At 42.1% G+C, this 24,142-nt stretch overlaps 1 protein-coding gene across 6 annotated transcripts in view; it reads left to right on the top strand.

Moving 5' to 3' along the window:
- DAAM1 (dishevelled associated activator of morphogenesis 1) overlaps positions 1–24,142 on the top strand; it is a 175,795-nt gene that overhangs the window by 67,082 nt on the left and 84,571 nt on the right. For all 6 annotated transcript variants that reach the window (XM_059059651.2, XM_059059648.2, XM_067028409.1 and 3 more), the window contains one exon: positions 14,943–15,032. In XM_059059651.2, coding sequence (XP_058915634.1) covers positions 14,943–15,032 — 90 coding nt within the window. The remainder of the gene's footprint in view (positions 1–14,942; positions 15,033–24,142) is intronic.

Below are 24,142 nucleotides of genomic sequence, written 5' to 3'. Positions count from 1 at the left end.
TGTGCACTGCCCTTGTTCAAGTAACTTCTTCCATCTTAACATTAGCAATGGAAGATTTCCTTGGGGATAAACAGAAGAATGTGTTATAATTGACAGATCGATTCTTTTTATGTATGTGTGTGTATTAAGTGCCTGCTCTGTGCCAGGCCCTGAGGCAGCTGGTCCTTAATGACTTTGTGGGGCGGAAGGTCTAGCAGGGGAAACAGGCAACAAAACAGGCACTCTTATCCACTGTGACCAAGGCCTGTGAGAGGGGCCACTCCAGCAGTACATTTTCTTGGGGAAGAACCTTTATTCCCCTCTTTTTTCACAAGGTGAGAGTTGATTCCCAGGTTCTATTTCCATCACTCTTAGCTCTCTTGCCGGTAAGTAATATATTCTCAGCTTCTCTTCCAACTCCTCTTTGGAATATGCATAGCTTAGTCTCTCTCCCTGTCTCTGATTCTCTGCAAATCAACCTGCCTTCAGAAAGCATACATTCTGTGACCCTTGGTGCTATACATTTCATAGGTTTGAACCCCATTGGGGAGTTTGCAATTGTCCAGCTGTCTCCTTGACGGGTGGCTAAGTGTCTAATTCAGCACTGAAATATCAATGAGCCCACTTGTCTACAGATGAAAGTTGGGTTCTCCAACGCAGCTTTCAGGAGTGAAAAGGAAGGTATTTTGATCTCCATTTGCTTGATTTCTTAACCTAGATGTCATTTAATTCCATTCTTGTTGGGAAAGGAGGATGCTGCTTACTCACACCTACCTCCAAGCCTCACAGGTACCTAGTGTGGAAGGATCTTGGAAGCCTTCCTGGAGGAAGTGATATTTAATGTAAGACATGAAAAACTAGAAGGAATTATCCAGACGAAAAGGAGAGAAAAGAGTGTTACAGACAGTGAAAACAGCATGTGTGGGACTGGGAGGTGAGAGAGAAAATGTAGAAGTCTCAAGGAACTGAAAGTTCAGTGTAGATGGAGTGTGAAATAGGAGCCTGAGCGGGTTGGGGTTCTGAGAGCCAGGAAAAGGGGATGGGGATGGTTGTGTTGATTTAATTGTATATCTCAGATTCTTATTTGAACCAAAGGACAGTACCTCTGCTTTCTTACAGGTTTTCTCAATGAACTAAATATACCAAAGTACGTAAAAATATTTTGCTGTCTGGTTATATTTACAAAAATAACCCTTGCTCATTGCAGTCTCTGTGAGGTATCAGTAAGTTTTAGCAAGAAGTGTCGTGTCTCCTTGGGTAGATTCTGAGTATGTTTTCCATTGAGTCCAGTTGTTGAGGTGAGACGCCTTGTTTCAATGCTTACCTCCTCTGGCTACTTTAATTTTGAAAAGGAAAGAGAATTTACTAAAAGCTCCCTTCCAATTTTCTATCCAAATACATAGACTCCTGAATATGCCAAGAGTTGATGGGCTAAGGGTATCCTGTAGAATATTTCACAGGAACAGCCATATTGGAACTGGTATCTCCTCACAGGTTCCCTCAGTTCTCTTGCCTTGTGAAACATCAGAATGTACAACTGCTTTTCCTGGGTGAGGTTTTAGGTGCGAAACCAGGTTTATGACAAGTATGGTCATTATTTTAGAATTGCACTTGGAATCAGTTTCACAGACTGACCAGAGGAAAACTTTCCTTTCTAATATAGGACATCATTGTGAATTTATAGCTAGTTGGGAAGAATAGGCAGTATGGACCCAAGTTTTCCTAAAAGCCTGAAATGTTACCAATTCCATTTACACTGTTTCCTGATTAATCTGCCTTCTTTCAAATTCAGTGTTTAGTCTACCATTTATTTGGCCAATGGGTCTAATGTTCTGGGATAATTTGTTATACAGTGCTGTGCCTTCCAGGAAACATAAAATATTTTAAAGAAACTTGTTGAGTAATTTATTAATGATCACCTTTTATGCAATTGAGGACTGTCAACAAAAGTTAACGTCTCAATGGGGAAGATAGTGGATAATGAGAAGATTTGTATGTTCATAGATATAATAACTTAGTATGGGTCAGTTTATCATTATTAAGTCCTGAGGACACTCTTAACATTAGTAACCAGCATAGACTTTGAGAAATGAAGAAAGTAGGGATGAGAGGATTTAGTTGATGTATCAAAGTTAGATGAATTCACAGTCAGGGTAAGCTGTGCCAGATGAATTCCCTTGGGGACGTACATCAGTACTCTTCATTTTTCATTATGTTCTGAAGTCACTTTGGTATGAAAGGAGCTACAGGAATCAAAGTTAGTCTTATGATTTACCAGTGTACAGATTTTGTTCTTTTACTAGCCGTATGAATTGGTACCCATCTTCTCAGGCTATCAACATAATTTCTTTTATTACTAGGGCTATTTTAAGCCCTCTTTAATAATAAAATTCTTCCATTATCACCAGAATTGATGAAAAGTTTCAACACTTTTTATCCGTTTATTTTAAAAACTTGCCTTTTATATGAAGACCATGACTAATAATAGAAAGTTTCTTGAAGGAGCTATTCAGTTCCTTGTCTCCAAGAAAGATGAAAAAATTGGGTAGCAGGAACATTTGATATTAACCTGATGGAAGAACCAAAAGACTGCTTGTAAGAAGTCATAGTTTTAATCTGTTGTTCTTAATTGGAGTGTAAAGGATTTCTTGGTAATTAAGCAGAGGATATCAGACTGTATAAAGACTTCAAAGATATATCTAGAATAGTCTCAAAGTGTTCAGTTATCTGGAAGCCAAAAATCGTAGTCTAATGAAGGAATTGATATCAAAATTGTTCAATTTCCATGAAATTAATTTTTGTTTTTTCAATTGACAAACTTACAAAAGTCAAAAGAGAAAATCCTGTTTATCTAAAGCACATGGTTAGTTGACAGAGAAGAAAAAAAATATTGAGTAGATATTCCCTTGACACGGTGGCATTTTTGGATAAATCAACTTGATGGGTTCATAGAAAAATGTTTGGAACAGTATGAAAACATGTAGTACATCACAAAGGGAAGGGGAGTGTAGATATGGGCTTAAATGTGTTCAGTGCTAAAACTCCTATGGGGTAGATGTGAACTACTGCCAATATACAGTCAATTTAAAGGTGACCCCAAAACAATCCTAAACCCAGAACTTTATAAACAAATTATTTAGGCCCTGAGAACACCTGATGATTTGTGATACAGGGGATGTGGATATAGGTGGTTTTGCTTGCTTTTGTCTATTGTACTTTTGAACAGAACTTTGTAATACATCCAGGAATCAAGTAGGATTGGCAGTACATCTTCATCCCAATGGACAGTATACACTTCTTTGTACTGGTTGAGGTCCTGTCTGCTTAGAGACAGTAAGATGGTCAAGATGGTTTTCAAAGTTTTCTTCAATCTTCTGATTCACAAAAACAAATCCAGGAAAGCTTAAGATAAAACTACAAAACCATTTTACTCCTTCTAAGTCCTAAATTTATATCTTATCTCATCAAGACCATTCCAAATGTCCTTTTCTCCATTTACATTTTTTACTTCATGTTAGATAGTTTGTTATCAGTCCGTTTATTTCTGGGTGCTTCTTAATTCAGATTAGGGACTGAAATGAGGGTGGGGACACAGGGAGAGATGGAGGAAAGAAACATGAAACCTTTATTTTTTTAGCACAAATACTGCAAAACCATCTCTGAACTGATAACGTTATTGAGAAAATGGTTATGAGTCCCCTTGGCCTTGATGATTTTCATTATTAAGAGTCCTAAAGAGACACTGAGCGGTATGTATCTACTTAGCTTTTGGCTACAACTTAAAATCTGATTGTTTAACTTAATCCTCAGGCTACCATGTGCGAGTTACACAAATTCAGCAAATTGCACTACTTGCCAACTCTTTTAAGTGTCCCCATACAAACCAATATAGGTTTTAAAGACTGGGAGGATAATTTGATCTCCATAAGTAGTGTGGTTTAGGTAAGCTTTCAAGTGTAATTTTGAAAATGTGTTTCAGTAATGTCTAGTTTGTACAAATAACTGCACTTGAGAATATCTATTGATACACTGGGAATCATTTAAACACCATTTGCTCTCACAAAACATATGTCACATGGCCTGCGGGAGCTGAATGCCAAATACATGGATCGTGTATTTCAGTTCTAAACTGTACTCAACTCTTTTTTTATCCGCTGTGATTGGAATCCCCTATCCTCCACCTTCAATTCCCAGAAATCCTCTGGAATTTCAAACTGTTTCTTGATTTGTGTTGTAGGAGCTCAGTACCAGCCACATCTTTTACTTATGATTTTCTGGCTCATGGATGAAGGAAAAATAATATATATAATATATATTTTTAAAAACCAGATTCCTAAAAAGTTGGAATTTTCCCCCCTCTTGTCCAATTTTAAATGAATCTACTGGAAACATCCTACAGCTGCTAGATGTTTATTTCATTACACAATATAATATTTAAGAACTAAACTAAACCAAATGACTGGGAGCTCACTTAGAATATATGCATGGGTTGTTTTCAGGAAAGATGGGTATTTCTCGGATATAGAAGAAAAAGCAAGTCCTTTGCCATCTTTTAAAACAATTGGTTTGAGTTTATTCACATATGGACACTCATTATGTTAAATCCACTGTGAACATGCATCTTTGCGTTCAGAGAGCAGAATGGTACAGGCATCCTATCTGGCCTTTTCACTCTCAGGATCCCCAGAGCAGTACCTGGACCAGAATCAATGCTCAGTAAATGCTTGTGGCCTGGATGAGTAACTTACTACTGAAGGATTACATATGAGATGCTCAGGATGTATTTGAGTGAATGTATGCGTGTGTGTGTGCAGGAATTAATGATGGCTGAATCATCCGGCAGTTGGGTTCCCATTTTGAATTATTCTTTTTTTTTTTTTTTTTTTTTGCGGTATGCGGGCCTCTCACTGTTGTGGCCTCTCCCGTTGCGGAGCACAGGCTCCGGACACGCAGGCCTAGCGGCCATGGCTCACGGGCTTAGTTGCTCCGCGGCATGTGGGATCTTCCCGGACCAGGGCACGAACCCGTGTCTCCTGCATCGGCAGGCGGATTCTCAACCACTGCGCCACCAGGGAAGCCCTTGAATTATTCTTGAAGTAGTCGTGATAGATTTGGGCTGATTCCTGCACTCTTCCTGCATCCCTACCCACCCCTTGTCATTCTGTTTATTCGTTGTCTTCATTTGGTTGCCAGTTACTATGTGAACGCAAGTGGCTGGCATAAAGGATAGCAGATTAAAAGGCTAAGGGTGATCATGTCTAAGAAATATTTTCCGTCCTTAACAGTCTCTCTACCCTATATTACATGGTAAAATAAATAAATAGCTGCAGTGTGGGAAGAGTCTGATTGTGCTAGATATCTTTTGACCCACTTCAAACTTAAAAGTGTTAGCTGAGCTGCCCAACAAGTCTCTTGGAGGACATGCTGAGCTGGTGGGGAGGGGTCTGGGCCACAGCAGTGCTGGTGTCACTGAGGGAGGGGGACGTGTGTGGAACTTGGCTTCACAGTTGCCCACAGGGCCTTAGGGTGCCTCTCTCATCTGTCACTCTGTAAGCTGATTCTGTGTCTCAGGAGACAAAGTCCCTCCACTCACTTAGGAAAACACTGCTTAGAAATTCTCTCAATTAAGCCTGGTCAACAGAAGTTGTATTAGATTGTAAATATAAAAATTGGAAATTTGGGTGGCTGGATGGGTTTTGGGAGATGATTTTAACATATGTTTAGAACAGAGTTATTTATTTTAGATTACTGGAAAGCTGCTGGTGATGCAGACTAATTAAAAGTTAAAGTTACTCTAATGAGTTTCTAGTTGAAATAACACAAGGAAGCCAAATAAGAAGCCTACAGGTTTAGCAGCAGACTTTATCTAGCAAACTGGATAGTTTGCATTGCCTACTATTAAAAGTAGGAAAGGAAATAGTATAAAACAATTAATCATGGGTAGTGAGGTAGTAAAAATTATTTCTGTTAGTCACCCTTTGCTTGTGGGATTTCTCACTTCTTTTTTTTAATATATTGAATGAAAGCACGTCTATCAGACACAGAGAACATTGCTGTGTAGGTGGTGGTGAGTCACATTGTGGTATTTTGTGTAATGACTAAGAACGTTGGCAGAAATTGTACAGGCTGAAAACCTTCAAGGTTTGTTCTCTGTGTACACATCCCTTTTGAGACTTAACACTCTCCGTTGTTTTCCGTTTATGTCTTTCCTGACTGGTTAGGAACAAGTAATAATTCACTGAAGGCACCTCTATTTAAACAAACAAAAGTTGTATCTAACTTTCAGGTTTCCAAACCACCTCTATGAAAATAAAATACTGTTCTCAGGGTCATCGTGGTTAAATTTTAAGAGCTGTGACAGCAATTCATGACTCCTTGATGCGATGGTCATTTGCTGTGGTGAGGCTGGATGTTCATAAATTTAATGATTTATTACAGCTGAATAGTACATTTTCTCCATCCGTTTATAAAAGGGTAATTTTTTTGTTGCCACAGTGTCACCCTTCAGCCCTCCACTGCTTTGTCTGGCCTTTTCCTCGTGATGTGGTACTTATCACCATGTCATGTGACTTCAGGCCTGTTCACTTGTCCCTCTGAGAGGGTTTGACTTATATCTGGTGGTGTTGAGTTGTGGGATGGGAGGCGAGGGTGGACGAGGGAGAGGGCTAAATCCAGGGAAGGCACTGCTGATGTTGAGTGTATGTGAGGTGAACCCCAGCGGGTTGCTGCTTGCTGGGCATGTGGGAAACCTTTGGTGGGTGGGGTTAGAATGGGTGACTTGGGCCCGTTTGCTGTGGGTAAATAGCTGGTGTATTTAATTTGAAGGAGAAAAGTTAGCCTTGTGTGAATAATAAAATGTTGAAAATTCTGTGAGCTCTATACAGTGAGTCAGATGGATGATTACCTTGTCAGCGACTGTTTGAAAACAAAACCAAAACCAACCAAACAAAGCCAAAACAAGAAACCCAAACAACCCAAAACAGAAACACGTACAAAACAAATGGGTTGATTGGCAGGGTGACCCCAAGGACTTGTCTTAGCTTCTCCCTCTCCTCATTTTTTTAATCTCCATTTCTCCCAGCGTTCATCATATGTCTTCCCACTTCTGTGTGAATATAGAGTTAGCTTAGCTCATTAGAAATAGAAATCCTGAGTTCCTTTATTAGAGATTTCTCTTGTTAGCTGGAAACTCACTTGTTGTTGGCTCACTGAAATCTATTGACTTGGTAGATTTTCAAAGAATAAATGCTTTAAATATTGGATTGAAGGTGTTATAAATAATCCCATATTTCAATTTAGCTCACATCTCTGACAAGAGCTTTTCAACTCATTCAAGACCCTTATTGTATATTATCTCAAAATTCCTTCCCTTGCTTTATTTAGCAAATCAATCCATTTCCTTAGATTTGTACTGTGCCAATCGTTTTCTGATTTAAATAGATTTCTCTATAGAGCTGCCTGCTTACTCTAGAGTGTAGGACTGGTGGGGTTTCTTTGTACAGAATCTTTTAGAAGTGGGGTTTGATAATATGCTTTGTTAGAGATGAAACCTAGAACTTTAGTTCCTGCAGCTGGGCTTCCTTCAGAGTTCTTTTCTTCTTAATAAAAAAATGTCTAATTATTACCTTTTCTCCAAGATATTATAACTATATGAAATAAATATTTTATAAAGTTATGAAAAACATAATTGATATCTTCTCCAAGAAGAAAAGCCTTTAGGGTTTTGTTCATTGCTTTCAGTTTTAAAGAAACTTGAGTTTTTCATGGAGAGGAGTGATGCTTGGTGCAGATGTTTCTTTTTTTTTCATTTGCTAAATCATTTTCCTTTAACTTTTAAAAGAATAATATGAAAAAAAAATTCTTTGGCTGATGAAAGGAGCTAGGCCATCCCAGTCTGAGGTACAGTAGCAGGAACTAAATTTATTCTATTCATCTCTGCATTAATTGCCAATCCCCAAAACAATATCTGACATAGCTGGATTGCAAAAAGAAAAAAAAAATAAGGTGAGAGGTAAAAAGTAAAAGTAAGGTGATCTAGAAGCAACTGTGATTGAGGTTGGGCTAACTACATTTGTTTGTTAATCTTAATGAGAAACTTGGCTATTAACCCGCAGAGGAGCCAATACTCTTCTCTAGTCCACCACTCAGGAAGAACAAAAAACACTGAAAATGTTCTTCAGGACTTCAATCATTAATATTAACCTATCACCTAATTTAATGTTAAGGGACATTAAGGGAAACATTGCCTATCTCTTGGCCTAAATGGAATGCCTACTAATAGAATCTATGTAATTTACAAGGAAAGGACAGGAAGTTGTCACATTTCCCAGATTGAACTACTTACACTAAAGAGCTACGCTTTTTCCCTTTCCCTCCTCTTCATACATTTGTTTTCAATCAGTTTCTCTTCTAAAGCAATTCCTCGGTTTATCTAATGTTCAACCAGACTTTTCTTTCCTTACTGTGTACACAAGGCTCTATTTTCTCTACTCTGGATTCTTTGTTTTCTTGGGGCTCCAACAACCAGGCTTGTTTTTTTTTTTTTAGAACTTTATTGAGATATAATTTACAAGCCATAGAATGGACCCATTGTAAGTGTACGGTTCAGTGCATTTTTATAAATTTATACAGTTTTGCAACCATCACCACAATCCAGTTCTAGAACAGTTCCATCACCTCATCTCCTCTTGTGTCCATTTGCAGTCTGTCTCTGCTCCTGCCTGTAGCCCCAAGCAACCACTGATCTGCTTTCTGCCTCTATAGATTGACTTTTTTTTCTTAAAACATTCATGTAAAGAGATACTATCTGAGGCACAGTGATCCTAATTGTTTTGTTTTCCATGATTGCCTCTTTCAGTATTTGAATTAATTATCAAAATGAAAAATTCTCTTGTAATATTACGTTGAAGTAATTTCAGAGCTTTGAAGAAACTAATGTGTGAGATGATTTCAAATTAGTTTGTACTCTGTTATTTTTCCTCCTCGCATTAATTGTGCTTTCATTCCCCAACTTGCCCAGCAATGTATCTAAATGAGTGCAAGTAGCTGGAAAAGAAAGAAGGCAAAAGCAATCTATCCATTTTGTAACCAGAGAATGACCCCAAGAGTGGTGTCTGTGAGATGGGGTGTAGCTTCAAACACAGAAGGTGAAACTAAAGCTAGCAGCTTCCATAAAAAACCATAGAATATTTTTTTTGATCTGCAACTTGCAAAGATTTCTTGCAGAAGACAAAAAGCACTAACTCTAAAAGAAATAATATTAATAAGTTATATTTCATAAAAAAACACTTAGTGATCAAAATAGACTGTTAACAAAATGAAAAGACACAGGTGAGGCAAAATACTCTCAGTACATACCTCTGACAAAGGACATGTTTTTCAACAATAAGACAGACAACTCAGAAATAGGCAAAAGATTTGAGTAGATACCTCATAAAAGAATACGTATGAATGGCATGTGAACTTGTGAAAAGGTATATTCAGCATCAGTTGTCATCAGGAAAATGCAAATTAAAACTGCATTGAGATACCACTTCACATAAACTAGGATGGCTAAAATTAAAAAGATGCAGCACCAAATGTTTGTGCGAATGTGGAGTAACTGGAACTGCCGTATATTGCTGGTGGGAGAGTACAATGGTACAACCAGTTTCTGATGCATAAAGTGCAAAAACCACTTCAGTGTATACCTCTGCCAAACTTGAAAGTTGTATACTTAAGAGTATACATTTACTGTATGTACATCTTACTGCAAAAAAGAGAAAAGAATGGGTTTTAATCATCAAAACTCATTGATCTTCACTATGTCCCACAATAATCCCCTCTCCTCCTTCCCAGCTGCCCCAGCTTCCCTCACCTTACTTTTTTTTTTTTTTTTTTTTTTTTTTTTACAATCCAGCTATGTCAGATATTGTTTTGGGGACTGGCAATTAATGCAAAAATGAACAGAACAAATTTCATTCCTGCCCCCTAGGGATGAGTCTAGAAAGGGAGTCATACATGCTGATAACATAACTGCAGCAATGTGATAAATGCCATAAGGTTAGGAGAGCAGAGAGGGGCTGCCCACCCCAGGAAAGTCAGAGTAGGCTGCCTGGGGGGAATAGCAGATCCCTTGAAAAAGCTTAGATAAACAGGATTGATTCTTAGACATGGTGGGAAGGGCTTTCTGGGAAAAGGGAACTGCATGTGCAAAAGATTCAGAAATGGGTGGTTGTGATCCCACGTGCTGAAAGGTGGCTGCTTGTGGTGGAGGAGGGAAGGGGAGGGGAGGGGAGGGGGGAGGAGGAGGAGGTGACAGCGGGGGCAGCAAGGTGGGGCAAGTCAGCAAAGGCCATACCATGAAGGACCCTACCTACCAGCTAAGGAATTTAGACTTTTTCCTAAGAAGAGGAGCTGTCGAAGCCTTCTGTCATCTTGTCTTCCTAACTAGAATCTGAATTCCATGAGATCCAGGTCTGTTATTCATCTTTGCATCCTTTGTAATGTCTGGACATGGTCCTGGAATGGGTAGGACATTGAGTAGGTGTTGATGGATCTCTAAGGCTGTGTGATAGTCTCTTAGAATCTTGCATGCTTGTTTCAGCCATTTTATTAAAACGGAATGAGTCAGAGCAGAGATACTTTTTTGTTTGTTTTTGTTTTTTTTGCGGTACGCGGGCCTCCCCACTGTTGTGGCCTCTCCCGTTGCGGAGCGCAGGCTCTGGATGCGCAGGCTCAGCAGCCATGGCTCACGGGCCCAGCCGCTCCGCGGCATGTGGGATCTTCCCGGACCAGAGCACGAACCCGTGTCCCCTGCATCAGCAGGTGGACTCTCAACCACTGTGCCACCAGGGAAGCCCCTAGATATACTTTTGGAATGGAGGGATGGGGGTCTCATTACACTCTGGGCATTGTGCCTAGGCACTCCCAATTATTATTTAATCTGTGTCACTCTCCTTGCTCAGATCTACCAGTGACCTGTGATTGCTCTCAAGATAAAGACCAAAGCTCACAGTGGCCTGCAAGGCTGCTGTTCACTCACTGTCTGCAGTGCTTTTTACCTGTTTAATTCCTATTCACTTCTCAGGTCTCCCTTCAGTTCACTCACAGCCTTCACTGCCCCACCTCTCCCCACAGTAAGTGGGTTCTCACAGCTCAGCTCCGTGTCATCGTCCCTCGGACTGTGTGATTATTTGATTTCCCTTCTGCCGCCTCGAGCACATGAGCTCTGTGATACCTTTCTACCCCCTGCATCTACAATGCCTAACATTTAGTAGACACTCAAAAAATGTTTTGGTTGCATGAGTTTGGTTGCTTGAGAGAAGGCTATCAGATATATATTATTCTCATTTTTTTTTTTCATTTTGTTTTTTTGCGGTACGCGGGTCTCTCACTGTTGTGGCCTTTCGCGTTGCGGAGCACAGGCTCCGGACGCGCAGGCTCAGCGGCCATGGCTCACGGGCCCAGCCGCTCCACGGCATGTGGGATCTTCCCGGACCGGAGCACGAACCCGTGTCCCCTGCATCGGCAGGCGGACTCTCAACCACTGCGCTACCAGGGAAGCCCATATTATTCTCATTTTTGAGGTGAAGAAATTGAAGTTCAGAGGTTAAGTCACTTGTTGAAGGGTACATAATCCATAAGAGCCAGACCTGGAACTCAGGGATGTCTGACAACAAAATCCTCCTCTTCATGCGAACAGACAGTCGGCAGGCCCAGCAGGCCGTGAGTGCAGCTCCTGGATGCATTTTCCTATTATTAGCATCAGTGTCATGGTTCTACCCACCTGTTGAATGATCAATAGAATAATAGGCTAGTGGTTAAGCTGGACCCAGACAGTCTAGCCTCAAGTTCCTCCTCCACAATTTACTAGCTTTGTTACCTTGAGCAGGCTATTTAATCTCTCTGATTCAGCTTCCTGGAAAGTGGGGTAATATTACCCACTTTATAGGATTATTGTGAGGATAAACTAGATTAATCCATATAAAATGCCACTACTAAGCACACAGAAAGTGCTCAATAATTGTTAGCTATTACTATTATCACTACCCATGTATTCCTTCCCATTTTCTTACTGTAATCCCAAATTATATCCAGAGGACCTATAGCAGTTTTTAATTTTATGGAAATTCTCTCCTTGCATGGAACCATCTGCCCTTAAGTCGTAGTTCACCTGAGTCCTCTCAGTTCAAACTTGGTCATTTCTGTGTCTCAGCAGAAGCAGAAGGTTTCTAACAGCAAAATATGGTAATATTAATCCTCTTTGCTGTCAATTTCTAGGTTTTCAGGATTTACACATTTCTTCACACCTATGTTCAATTAGGAAAAACACAGTGCTGAAGTGTAGTAAAGGATGCAGTATTAATAGTACTGTTCTCTCTCACAAATCACAACCCTTTCCCCCAGATTAAGCACCATATCATCAAGCTCTTTGAATAACTGATCTGACCCCCACCCCCAGAAAACCCTAATTGTTGGGAAGTGATTTATGTCAACATTTTCCCCCCATTTATTAATACGTGAGAGCAGGTGTAACATACAGGAAATTTAAAAAGGAAGAAAAATAATTAATTCACATATATAACGGTTGCACCCCAGAATTTTAACATTTTTAACATGTTCCCTTATAATGCAATTTTCTGTAAATATTTTTCATTCCTTCCCTGGTTTTCCATTGTTGAAATTCTTAACTAGTTTCTTGTGGTTAGGGTGTAATAGTGTGTGGGTGTGTGTTTTAGTGATTTAACTGTTTACCTTGCTCTTAAAAGAAAATAGCCCCTGATTTGTACTTAAATGTACCCAGCTAACTGTAGTATGGTTGCCCCTGCCTGTGCCAGGCATTACTACCTGCTGAGTTGATGTTGCACATCTTCACCCAGCCCTGCCGGAGAAAGGACACGCCCATCCTGGAGGTGAGGAAGCAGAGGCTTAATGAGATGAAGAATTTCCCCTGGCAGCCAGCATGTGTCAGACCTTGCTGTGGCTAGGCCCTGACGGTGCATGTGTTAACAGGATAGGGCATAAGGGGATAACCAGAAGCTAGCCTGGTAAATTAAGTTGGGGTTATAAATAGAAGACCTCAAAAGACAGGCTGAGGGGTGTATAATTAATTCTGCAGGCAGTGTGGAACTTAATGACATTTTGCACTTCCTCCCACCTGCTCAGTCCTCAGCGCTGGGCGATCAGTGATGTAAGGAGCCTTCCAGGTGATTGATTCTGTTGCTCACTCAAGTCTGAGAACCGCTGCTGTAATGTATCTATGGCCATGCTGTAGGAAGGATGGCAAGGGCAAGGAGGAACAGTGGGAAGGCTGGTGCCAGAGCCAAAGGAGAGGTGATTAGGGCATAAGTTTGGGTAGTTTCATTGGAAAACAAAACAAAGGGGAAAATTGTGAGATTTTTCAAGGAAGAAATGATAGGACTTGATGACCCAGTGAAGGTAGGAGAATAAGATGGGAGGCCGTTGTTCTCAAGTGGCAGAGCTGCAGGTACGCCCCAAAGGCATTATACGCCTCAGATATTTGAACCTTATTATTGTGCCTCAATTTATAGCAATTTAAAATATGTCTCACACCCAGCAATCTGCTGCCCTTAACTAGACTTAACTTTCCCTATAGGGATAAAAAGGTACCAGACGCTCAATACCAATAATAATGTTGACCATGGATTGAGTTATCAAATGCCAAAAACTGTTCTCTGTGCACCTTACAGTCATTATCCCATTGTTGTTCATTAGTTATGGATGCTCATAAATTGCTTTCTGTTAGTGTCCAATCTAAACTGCACACCACTATAATATTAATGTTCCAGACCCTCATCTGAGAGGCTGAGTCTGGGCTCTGGAGTCAGGTGGCTCCAGGCCGAAACCCCAGCCCCATCATTTACCAGGTGTGTGGTCTTTGAGGCGTTTACTTACCCAACCTTCTGCCCTGTAATTTCTCCCAGCTGTATTACAACAGGTATTATTATTACAATGAGGATGTAATCATGAGTGGAACTCTTAGGGTTGTTGTGAGAGCTAAATGAGAAAATGCCTGCACAAGGCTTGACACTTAAAGTACTTAATACATACTGATGATGCGTTTGGTGATGCAGATGTCACTCCCTTGCTCAGAACCTTCAGTGGCTCTTCTTGATCAAGAAAATAAGCTCCTTAATCTGGCGTTTAAGATTTTCCACAAACAAGTCACTCCTTACCTCTCAAACCTTTCATCTGATGATTCTTTGCATAAACCCAGTGCTTCAGCTAAGCTGGTCACTGTCCCCCGCAAACACTCCAGTCCATTACCATATACCAGCCTTTGGTTCTGTTCCTCCACCCCCTCTCATCATGTCCCTCAGGGCCCATCCCGATAGTCAGTGTTTGTGGAGCCATCCTTACCAAACCCTCATCTGCAATACAATTAAATCCTTCCAAGCTCTGGAGCTTTAAAGGCCTTTAATGCTCGATGGACCCTCTGCAGCAGTACAAGGTGGCCCAGAACAGTTCTGCCCGTGTTCAGCCCCCTTTCCCTACCCTTCGGTAAATGTAGGGCTGTGCCTGTCCCTCTTACTGTGCTTGGTGCCGAGCCCCAGGCCAAGGACCTGCTTTCTTAGTGCTGGTAACATACACCTATACTTAGTTTCTTGGTTTTTGCCAAGTTCATTTAAATATGTGTTGGGGGCTTCCCTGGTGGCGCAGTGGTTGAGAGTCCGCCTGCCGATGCAGGGGACACGGGTTCGTGCCCCGGTCCGGGAAGATCCCACGTGCCGCGGAGCGGCTGGGCCCGTGAGCCACGGCTGCTGAGCCTGCGCGTCAGGAGCCTGTGCTCCGCAAAGGGAGAGGCCACAACAGTGAGAGGCCCGCCTACCACAAAAAAATAAATAAATAAATAAATAAATAAATAAATATGTGTTGGTGTTGTTTTCTCACCCTGATAATGCTGATAACTTCCCTTATAGGAATAACATTTAATCTGAAATAATTATTATTTTTCTTCTCAGGATGAACTTGACCTCACAGACAAACACAGGGAAGCCATGTTTGCACTTCCAGCAGAGAAAAAATGGCAAATATACTGTAGCAAGAAAAAGGTAAGCTATTCATTATGATTATGGTTAACTGGAAAATGATCATTTTGGATGCCCTTTGCGCTCCCATTTCACCACCAGAATTCAGGCAGCCCTTTATAAGGTAAAAACCAGATTGAATGTGTCCTGTTGTGGCTTCGGTGCTACATGCAGTAAAGGGCCAGCTCCTTGGATGTTGTTTTTATCAACACTTCATTGCACCCCACACCTCACACCATTATTCATAACGCTGTGTAAATGAGACCCCAAATAACATCAGCTTACAGAAGACTGAAGTGTTTTCCCTTTGCCTTTACATGAAAGTTTGTGTGTAGGTAGGTGAGAACTAACACTGTGGTTTCACAATTGTAGTTTTCACAGCCCTCTGTGACTTTCTTCTAACAGCTTTCCATTTTGCCATCTCTAAGGTGTGGCCTGTCCTTGTGCTGTGGGGTGGCTCTCCAGCCATTTCACATTCCAGACTAGGGGTGGAGGAAACGGGGAGGCACAGGCCCCCACTCTTAGGGCCACATCCGGGAGTTACAGACCTGAATTCCCCTCACATTGCACTGTTAGCTACATGGCCACACTCCCCTGTCAGGAATGCAGTCTTATTCTGGGCAGTCATCCACACATAAAAGCTAGGGGTTCTAGTACCTTTGGAGGAGGAGAGAAAGGGTATCGGGGGCAGCAAAAACACCTAACTATTCCCTAGCCTAGCACTAGGCATCACCCTATGGACTATATCTCCTTCAGTAAAGCTCACTCTGCCATCTTTTAAACCCCTGTGGCAAATTCTTAAGACTTCTCTCACCCATTTTTGGAACCAGTTCTCTTGATGGCCACCTTTTGCCACTTTTCCGACTGTTCTAGGAGAGACTTAAATCAAGACGGGGAAGTGGGAAGGGCAGGGCTAGCACCTAAGAAAAATGTTACCTCTCCAACAGGAGTGGGCACTCAATTACTAACCTCTGGAAGCAGGGAAACAGGAACAAAATATAGCAATCCAGTATCTTGTCAAGACACGGTGTCAGCCAGGGAAACCTTTTCTTAGGGGACTAGGATGCATTTGGGGTCCTCCATTTACCCCCATGGCTGCCCCCCCTCCTTTGCTGCCTTGTGTAATTGGCATGCCCCCCCTCTGGGAGCATCTCTGCAGCGGTGAGCCTGCGTGTGCCCCTTTCCCGCCAGGCTTTATAACCTTTGTAACGCCGGCATCTGATACTTGGAAGCAAAGGTAGGATGAATGAACCACTGAGTTGTCATGAGTTTTATACTTAACTCTCAAACAATCTAAAGCACATTTAATTTTCCACCTGAGCCATTGTAATTGATAAAACCATGTGTGGGGTTTGGTTCCAGGGGCCTTTGCTGAGAGACGTGTCCAGCTGTAGCCTTTCAAGATGATTTCTGAGCCACTATCAGATCAAGTTGGAGCATTAAGCGTTCCTAACCCTGTGGTAACCAGTAAGATGTGTTTGTGAATGAGTATATCCTCTTCTCCTCTTTCTCTCTGTGCACATCTTACCACCTAGAAAACCTCTGTTCTGTGGAACTGATGGTCAGTGGCTCAGGAAACAGATTTTAAAATGAAAGAATTTTAAAATGAAAATAAAAATGTGTCATGTCCTGTTCTGAAAGTGATGGTAGTGTATGGTCTTGAAAACAAGAGAACTTCTCCTGCAGCTGTCTTCAAGACCTGGCCGCTAGAACTGAGAAAGAAAAGTCTTTAAGTGCCTGAGTACACACAGGACATTGTCTATTTTGGCTCATCCGAGCGCAGATTTTTTTCTCAAAATTAGGAAACAACATGAAGTGGGGATTGAGGATATGCACTAGAGGAAAGGAAAGGGCAGGAAAATGGGAGCAGCTTACCAAAGGGAAAGTTTTCTTCTTTCCCAGATTTTATTACACCCTTGACGGCAATTGAAAGTTAATCATGGAAACTACTGCCCCTTAGATTAGAAAAGGCAAACCCTGGAGGATAGTAATGACCTCAGGCTCACAGCTGCTGCTCATTTTTCAATTTCCAGGCCTATCAAATCCCCTTGCAAACCTTGTCTCCTCTGTGCGTGGCGGGTTGGCTTTTTGTAGGAGGATGGATATGGTTGTGGCCACTGGCCTCAAAATCCCATTTCCTGACGGATGGGCTCTTCCTGCGAGTACCTGGCGGGATTGCACAGATCTTTGGAAATGCAGTTCTCCTGCTAGCTTCATTCCAGCAGCTTGGATTCCTTTTATGACTTAGCAGTGGTGTGGCTGAGTGGGAAAGCCATCTTAACTCTGGGGAATCCCATGGGTTTATAGCTCTGCCTCACATTAAAATGGCTTGACTAAGGATTTTCTTGATTAGGGCTTCTCAGACTGTTAAAACTACGCTGTGCCTTTGGTCTGAAACTGACCTTTTGGGGCCCCGTAATAAATTGGGAAATAGCACAGTGAATAAGAGAACACAAAACCCTAAGCACGAAAAGGGCATGATGTTTGCCTCTCTTCCGAGAAGGTGATCTCCTTCAGGACAGGTTGCCCGTTCTCCGAAGGAAACCCATGGTGGCCATCCTTAACGCCGAGAACAGATTGTTTTCCTTGGACCATCTCTTGAGTAACCTTTTCAAATCAGACATGTCACCAGCAAGCCTGACCACATCTGTTTCTCAGGCCGAGGGAAAGCTACACCCCTATGGCTCCTTCAGACTTTCCATCATTCAAGATTAGAACCCAGGGCATCGTAGATGTTCTCACACATAGTGAAGCTATAGAGTAAGGGCCCACAAACGCCAACAGAAACAGAGTTGGTGAAAAGCAGGCTCTCCGCGTAAAAGTGCACAGCAGTTGTGGAGACAAACGCGACTGGGAACTGAAGATGGGGCCAGGCCTTCCTTGGCCAAGTGGCTCTTTTCCATCCAGTAGAGACTTGAGTCCCAGTGGTGGCTATCTGCTTATCAAGCTCTGTGTTCATTTCTCAAACGGCTCTATCTGAGTCCTCTGGTTGAAAACCCATTTCCAGAGCCAAAATGAAAACTGCAAAACTATTTCTGGGGCTAAAAGAATTGGAAAGAAATTAATTGGAATTTTGCCTAATTGAGTAATCCGGGGGAGAGCAGGAGATGGATGTCGCAGCCTTGAAAGTCCAAACAAATCTGTACAAATGACTGAGCTGGTTGGTCAGCCGTGGTTCGTCCTATGCAGCCATCCGCTGTCAATTTTTTCAACTTTTACGAAATGTCCAAAAAAAGGTTCTGTTGGTGGGGCTGGGGGTATTTTCAAATAGGAAATGTTTGTGGTTCTTATCTTTAAAGGTAATTCCCTTTTTAGTTCCAATCACAACATGCTCTTTTGTTTAAGTGAGGTTTTTCCCAGTCTTCAGCCAGAAACTGCATCTGTTAACAATCTTTTGGATTTTAAACTGAAGCCTTTTAAACAATGAACCATCTGACCACGAAAGGCATCTGGCCATGCTGTATTTGCTTATTGTTAACATGATTTTTAAACCCTGGGAAAAGTAAGGAGTAGGTCTTCAGAGAGGAGAAACTAAGATAGCATACGAGCTATATTATGGCAACAGCAATCTTATCAGCACAGGCAGAAAGCTTCTTTAATCACACTTCTTCACAGGAGCAGTTGCAATAGTTGTGTCACTTAACCAGTCTTTGTAAGTGTCCATAAAATACTTGTTCCCCCTCCATGAGCTTCAGAGTTCACAAAGTCAGTGAATGGAGTTAGAAGTTGTTAGCTGTAGTAACATCAGATATTTGAGGCAAAGATCAGAATTTGATGACTGCATCTAATTTTTCCTCCTTCCATTTCTGATCCCTAAGCCAAGGCTTAAGTAAATGGCTCTAGTTGCATCAGGTCTAGTTGTGGCTCACAGGCTCCTTAGTTGCAGCACGTGGGCTCCTTAGTTGCAGCACGTGGGCTCCTTAGTTGCGGTAGGCGGGCTCCTTAGTTGTGGCCTGTGAACTCTTAGTTGTGGCATACATGTGGGATCTAGTGCCCAGACCAGCGATCGAACCCGGGCCCCCTGCATTGGGAGCACGGAGTCTTAACCACTGTGCCACCAGGGAAGTCCCCATTTCTGTATCTTTTGAGGTCTACTTTGGAGAAGGTGAATTTTTACTCTGCTGCTGAGTTTGTTTGACTCTAGTTTAATTAAATCACTCTAGAATCTTGTCTAACCTGGCTGCCATTGAGCCGTTAAGCTTTGTGGGAAGTGCTGATCTGGTGATAGGCATGTTCTGAAGACATCTAGGAAAAGTGGCTGAAAATTCTCCTGATACCTTTCATTCACTCCCTTTATTTGGTTCGCATATCCTAATTGGATCACCTTCCCACTCCTCTCCACAAGAAGGAATTCTCCTTCACCACAAACACAAAAAGATGTATGGTGAATGGTCATCAGGATCTTTTAGATCCTGGAGAGTTGAGGCCCTCCTGTGTTTGGAGCATGGGGAGGAAATGGTTTGATCAAAACAGGGATTTAAAGGAACATATGCTAAAGTAGTGGAATTAGAGACAAAAGGAACCATTGGTCTTCTACACGACTGTCAAACCAGCTGGACAGCAAGGAAGTGGGATGTTGATACATTTTAATCCTCTGGTTGTTCAGAGTCTCCTAATGGGAAGGGAAGAGAGAGGAGAAATTAGGTCTCCTCTTCCTTCGTCACTGTGGTTGTTTGAATATGCAGTAGAGTGAGCGTTAGGTTTTCAGGTGCCCACTTTGCTAGATGTCGAGATTTGGGAGAGGGAGCCAGTAAAAGGGAGAAAACTAGATATCCGTAACTATATTTCTAGACTTCTTTAGAAGTACCTGGTTTGGTCTCCTGTGGTTGAGTTTTCACCCTGATAATGGATTCCAGTTGGCCTTTGTGCTCCTACATGCTAAGGGGTTACAGAATGTGGCAGACATAAAATAGATTAGAAATGAGATCGGGCTGTCTTTCCCCTTCTACTTCTCTGAAGAACAAATGAGGGAAGCACAGTAACTGGAGGATAATGGGTATCTCCAGGCTCTGAAACTCGCTGCCTTGTCTGCATGTTCCCTGGCTGTGAGAGATGAGGATGTGTGTTTCATCCCAGATTGAAGCAGTAAAAAAACAACAAGCTTTATGGATCTGGTGCTTCAGTCAATGAAGCAGTGCAGTTGGTAAAGGACTAGTTGGTGTGTGATTCACCCCGACGTATACCGAGTACCTTCTCTGGGGTAGACTATTGGCTAGATTCTGAGGATGATTAAACAAGTAAGTCAAATTTCCTGGAGTGGATGGTCCAGGTAGAGGAAGCAGATAAAATCAAATAACTAACAAGTCTTTCCATGAGCTCCATACTAGGGTAAGCAGACAGGCTCTGGGGCACAGAGGAAGGAGCCTCCAAGCTTTGGGGTGTGTGTGTGTGTGGGTGTGGGTGTGTGGGTGTGTGGGTGTGTGTGTGTGTGGGTGTGTGTGTGTGTGTGTGTGTTTGAGACAGCAGTTCGTTCCTTCACTACTTTGACCCCTCCCGGGGTTATGCCAGCGAGGGACCTGTTGTCGTTATGCTTTCATCCCATCATCTAGAAATGGACTCCTTTTCCAGCAGCTGAGCTATGTTCACATGTGTTGTACACTTTCCCTCTTGATTTGTACTTTGTTCTTTTTCCTTTTTGCCAATGCTTAAAAGGTCAAGTTTAGACTGTTGGGTAATCTGATCTTTACTAAACACAATTTCTAGGGCTTGTTAGGAAATCTATAGAGAGGCTTAAACTTTTGAAACATGAAGACACTGAGGGGAAGACTGAAATAACAGGTTTTTTCAGCCCAGAAAAGAGAAGTCAGGTGGAAACACCAACTCAGTCTGTTCACCAGGTGTGCATACCCCAGTGAAACTGTGGTATCTGTCAAAATATTGCCAGTTCCAGTGGTAAAGAGCAGCTGCCTCAAGCCCTCCCAATAAAAACTGCCCTGACAATCTGACCTTTCCCCCAAGGGCCCACCAGTCTTCCTTCATGATTCAGGGACTCAAGGGTTAACTCCTGGCATGACAAGCAGGGGACACCAGGACCCTGTTCCCATATTGCATCATTAGTTCTTATTCATTGATGCCTGTGTTACACTGTTGATAAATATTTTGAACATTGGCCTAAGTATGAGATGCTGATGGACCTAAAGATGGTGGCCGAAACCATTTGATAATACGTACCCAGAGCCTGAAACATGCGTCTTCCAGGAGTCTATCCCATGGAAGTGATAAAAGATGCAGGCAAAGAACTATGTGTGAGGTGTTCTTTGCAATGTTGTCTCTGAAAGCCAGTGATGGTAAACAATTTAAAAGGGGATGGTTGTATTATTGTACACAACCATAACAGTATCTTGCTCCCACTGAAAAGTCCTGCTTTCAAAGAAATTTTGATGACATGGGAAAATGCTCAGCATGTAATGATAAGGTTTAGAAAAAGATGTAAAACTGTATAATCAGTACGATCAAAAGTTTGCAAAGAGTAGATATAGAAGTAGGCAGACAGAAACCATTGTTTGGTGGGATTGTGGGTGGTTTATATTTTTTTCTTTATACAAATATTTCCCAAATTTTCCACAGTGCATTGTTCTCCATCCTACCTTGGGATAAGGTTGTTTTGTTTTTTTCTGATTATAAAAATAGAATTGCTCTTTTAAAAAAAATGTGTAGAGTATATTTTATATCTCAGTTTCAGTCAGAAAAGCTGGACTACTGGGGGAAACGCACACAAAGCAAAGAGATTAACCCTTATATAATCATGCAAGGTAGCTAAGCACTCCCCCTAAAGCTGCTGTCTTTGCTTCATGTCCCTGAAGTAGGCAGTTGGGAAGGAGGGTGGATGTAAAGTGGGGATGGAGCAAGGACAGGCTGGAGCCCACAGGGACAGACTGAAGCCTGTGGTAGTTCTCACTGCCTGACCCTGGAGTGGGTGTCCTGCAGAAGCCTGAGCCATTAGTCATGGAGCTCAATACACACACACACACACACACACACACACACACACACACACACACACACACACAGACACACACACACACACACTACACACACACACACAGAGACACACACAAACACACACACAGACCCCTGGCCCAGGAGAAGCTGGAGGAGGATCCAGGGGAATGTGGGGCGGTTGCAAACCTGCCTCCTGTTCTACACCAGTGAGGTGAGCCAGCAGATAAAGAACAATGCCTATGGACTACAAAATGGCTGCTGCTTCATTGCCACCCTCCGTGTCTCCCTTGAGTGTCTCTTGTGGCTCACCCTATGCAGAAAGATACAAGAAAGGATGTAGGCAAGTTGGTTCAGCCTAGCCAACTTGAACATTACGAAGCCACCACATATTGTATTGCTCTTTGAAATTAGGAGGAAAAATAAATATTTAAAATGCAACCAGTGCTTGTGCTGTAGAGACAACCCTAGAGTTTTGTTTTTTTTTTTCTTTAGCTCAGGGGCCCTTTACTTTCTCTATTTACTCCTCCCTGGGAGGATTAAAACAAAGGTGAATCTGTAAACCACCCAGAATTTTTCAATACCATCGATCTCTTTAGGCAGTAACTGTGAAAACTTGGTGATTCTTTGACCTGATGAGATGGCCTCAGCTTTCTGCCCAGAAATCCACTAAAGGCATGTTTCTCATGGCCCTTTCCCCTCTAAGTAGCATAATCTCATAGCCAGTGACCCATTTTCTGTCTTTATTTTCTTTTTGTTACAAGAGCCAGTACTATCAAAATGAGCACCAGATTTTAGAATTGGAGTACAAAATTCGAGGATTCTGTGCCTCTGGCAGCCCTTTTCAACCAAAGTTGTACCCCAATAAAGGGCAGTTGGGGGCCTCCCTGGTGGCACAGTGGTTAAGAATCTGCCTGCCAATGCAGGGGTCACGGGTTCGAGCCCTGGTCCGGGAAGACCCCACATGCCGCAGAGCAACTAAGCCCGTGAGCCACAACTACTGAGCCTGCGCTCTAGAGCCCATGCTCCACAACGAGAAGCCACTGCCATAAGAAGCCCACATGCTGCAACGAAGAGTAGCCCCCACTCGCCCAACTAGAGAAAGCCCGCTCACAGCAATGAAGACCCAATGCAGCCAAAAATAAATAAGTAAAATAAATTTATTTTTTTTTAAAAAAAGGGGGCAGTTGGTTCATGAATATTTATTTGCCTCCTCTTCCTATAATCCCTTTGTTTAATAATACCAGTTTGGGGGCATTTTTTTCCTCTCAGTATTACCAATTCTGTCATTCCAGCTGTGCCTACTGCCACCCCTGCCATGGAGTGTCCAGATGGTCCTGAACTCACAGTTTGTGTTTTCATTAATGTTGACTCAGCTTCATTAATGTAGAAGCAGTGAGCAAACTTGCCTATAGAATGAACCAAAACATATCTACCTTTCTTCTTTGGTGCTTGTTGAAGTGAGCGGACATCTTCTGGATTCTTCTGTTAGGGTGTTATACTCCAGTTCTGTAGAGTTCTCTGTTTTTCAGGCTTGAGATACTGCCAGTGAGAGAACCTCCCCTTGGGGTGGATTGTCTCCAAATGTCTTTCCATTAATGGATCTGCCTGCAGGTTTCCTAAATTATGTTTGTCCCTCACAGTTGTTCTAAACTGTAGTGTAATGTGTCTGACACTATTTTTTCTAAGATAAATAGAAGCCGAGTAATAGCTATGAGAAAGACTTTGTATAGCCAAAGGCCATCCAAAGGGTAAGCTGAGAAGGCAGGATACCCCATTGATTCTCTAGCTGTGTGACCTGGGACATATTTCTTAACCCCTCTCATTTCTCTCTTCTCGTCTGTACAATGAGGTCAATTTCGTAAGCTTGTTGTGAAAACTGAGAAAATATGATTTCGAAGTTGTCAGAGAACTTGGGACATGTCAATGTTAGCTGTGATCACTGGCAATGTCAGTGATGGTGACAATAATTGAAACAGTGGTATGGACTGTTTCTGCTTGTTCACATTCATGCTAGCCTGGGATTCAGCTCCATATTGGTAAATAATGATACCTGGTTTTCTCAGAACAGTAGTGAGTATTTCAAAGGCACCTCTCCCTTAGTTGTTCACAGGACATTTCAGAGGTGGAAATAGTAAGATGGGAGGATACATTGTGTAAAATAAGGGAAGAAACCAAGAAAGTCTTTATTGTGA

The sequence above is a fragment of the Kogia breviceps genome, chromosome 3 (assembly GCF_026419965.1).
Source record: "Kogia breviceps isolate mKogBre1 chromosome 3, mKogBre1 haplotype 1, whole genome shotgun sequence".
Taxonomy (NCBI): Eukaryota; Metazoa; Chordata; class Mammalia; order Artiodactyla; family Physeteridae; genus Kogia; species Kogia breviceps.
The sequence above is the reverse complement of the archived record's forward strand: the minus strand, read 5'-3'. Positions and strand labels throughout refer to the sequence as shown.